This window comes from Octopus bimaculoides, chromosome 20, assembly GCF_001194135.2.
Source record: "Octopus bimaculoides isolate UCB-OBI-ISO-001 chromosome 20, ASM119413v2, whole genome shotgun sequence".
In the NCBI taxonomy this organism is placed as follows: Eukaryota; Metazoa; Mollusca; class Cephalopoda; order Octopoda; family Octopodidae; genus Octopus; species Octopus bimaculoides.
In genome coordinates, this window is record NC_069000.1 from 14,576,056 (window position 1) to 14,578,513 (window position 2,458).

The following is a 2,458-nucleotide window of genomic DNA, read 5'->3' on the forward strand; positions in this document are numbered from 1 at the left end:
ATATATATATATATATATATATATATATATACACATATATATGACGGGCTTCTTTCAGTTTCCATCTACCGAATCCACTCACAAGGCTTTGGTCGGCCCGAGGCTATAGTAGAAGACACTTGCCCAAGGTGCCACACAGTGGGACTGAACCCGGAACCATGTGGTTCATAAGCAAGCTAAAGTTAACTAAATTAAAACCTTCCATCAAAAATTTCATGTTAATAATATGTTTCAAATTAGGTAGTGAGCTGGCAGAGTTGTTAGCACACCAGGCAAAATGCTTAGCAGCATTTTATCCATCTTGACACTCTGAGTTTCAATTCTGCCAAGGTTGACTTTGCTTTTTATCCTTTCAGTGACAATAAACTAAGTACAAGTTGAGCAATGGAGTCGTTGTAATTGACTTACCCCTCCCCTAAAATTGCTGACTTTGTACCAAAATTTGAAACCAATAGATGTTTCAAATACCAGCTTAATAACAAAGTTGTTTTACTAAATTCTGCATTATTTTCAAAATTAATGAAATAAAGGCAAGGGTATTGATAGAAATATGGTAACAAAGGGGTTAAAAATGGTAATTTTTGAAATGTATGAACAAACAATTTACTGGGCGTTTTTTTTTTTTTGTTCATTTTTTAGCTGCATTTATATCATTAACTTCCATTATCATCTGTGATCTCTTGGGTTTGGATAAGCTCACAAATGCTTTCGGACTCTTGTCATTGGTTAGAGGAATATCGACCATCATTGGACCACCTTTGGCTGGTAAGTAGTAGTAGTTGTTCTTGTTCTTGTTATTATTATTAATATTATGAAGTAGCGAGCTGGTACAATCGTTAGCACACCAGGCAAAATGCTTAGTAACATTTTCACTTTCATTTTAATAGTTTTATTATTATTATTATTATTATCCCATTGTTCTTTGAAATTCTCATTGCCATCATCATCATGGGTTTTGACAGATCCATACAACAATTTTTTCATGTCTTTGTCCTGTTATAATTACCTCATTTGACTGAAATACTAAATTATGCACTTTTCATCCACATTTTTACCTTCTCTTCCTACCACTAGTATTGCCCATTTTTCTACGTGTAAATTTTTTACTACTTACTGATTTCAAATTTTGACACAAGGCCAGCAATTTCGGAGAAAGGGCTACTTGATTACATCGACCCCTGTGTTTGACTGGTACCTATTTTATCAACCCTGAAAGGATAAAAGGTGAAGTCAACCTCGGTGGAATTTAAACTCAGAACATAAAAATGGATGAAATGTTACTAAGCATTTTACCTGATATGCTAAGATGTCTGCAAGCTTGGCACCTTATTATTAGACAAAATATAATTTTTCTTTTATGCTGTTCTCGTTCCACAGGTGCTATATATGATTCAACCAAAAACTATGACTCAGCATTTCAAATGGGTGGAATACTGATTATATGCGGAGGTTTGCTGCATTTTATTCTATACATCCCTCCAATTGCAAAACGGCGGCACCGGATAGAAAGAGAAATAATCACAAGTCCAAGTGAAGCAGTAATAGATGAGAAAATTGAGGAAGAACTTAGTGATGAAGAAATTGAAGATGTGAAATCTTGTTGAGAAAAAAAAACATACTGTTAAATGGCAGCAGCAACAAATACCATTATTATTGTTTATGACTTGTAACTGAGGAATAATAAAGGCAAAACTCCATTCTTTACACGATATGTGTAAAACATTTCAAGCTTTTACCAAGATGGTATATTCAACCACTTTTCCATTCCTGGTTACACTGGATTTTCTTTTTGCAGAAATTGTTCAAAACACAATTTGGGAATGAAAGCACTTTTTAAACAATCGCCACAATTTTTACAAATATACATCTGTAAAGCTTTTTTTCTTTGAGAATTGTTATCTAAAATCTTTTATCTCATCAAATGTCATCATAAGTTAAAATATTTAGATGAAATTTTTAATAAAACGAAGAATGGCCATTTGGTTTAAATATTTATTGTTTAATCATATAAATATTCACCATTATTCATTTCTTTGTGAAATATAACACAATTTTTTTTTTAAAAATCATATATTAGTTAATTCCATTTTACAATTCAAGTCTCTATTCCATTACGTATTATTGTAATGTAATTTTTTTCTAATTTCAGAAGAAAGGTGTGTCACCTTTAAGCTTCTGCATGTGAATAAGATTAACTTCTTATGGCAATAGAATTTTACCCCTTCTTATTGAAAAGAAGTTACTATTTTGGGATTCTACAGGCTATAGTTTGTCCTTATCCATGCAGTGCTGTAATGACAAAGCAAGCAAGAATGTGTGTGTGTGTGTGTGTGTAAATGCATATATATATATATGTGTGTGTGTGTGTGTGTGTGTGTGTATGTGTATATGTATATATTAATACATATAAACATGTACATATATATACATACACACACACACACACACACACACACAT

The 2,458-nt window shown here is 32.2% G+C and overlaps 1 protein-coding gene across 1 annotated transcript in view; it reads left to right on the forward strand.

The window, feature by feature from the left end:
- Positions 1–2,397, forward strand: part of LOC106872145 (monocarboxylate transporter 1) — an 85,831-nt gene extending 83,434 nt beyond the window's left edge. Inside the window, exons 9-10 of the mRNA XM_052975200.1 lie at positions 640–765; positions 1,378–2,397. Of these exons, the coding sequence (XP_052831160.1) occupies positions 640–765; positions 1,378–1,604 (353 nt within the window). The 3' untranslated portion in view covers positions 1,605–2,397. The remainder of the gene's footprint in view (positions 1–639; positions 766–1,377) is intronic.
- The last annotated feature ends 61 nt before the right edge of the window (positions 2,398–2,458 follow it).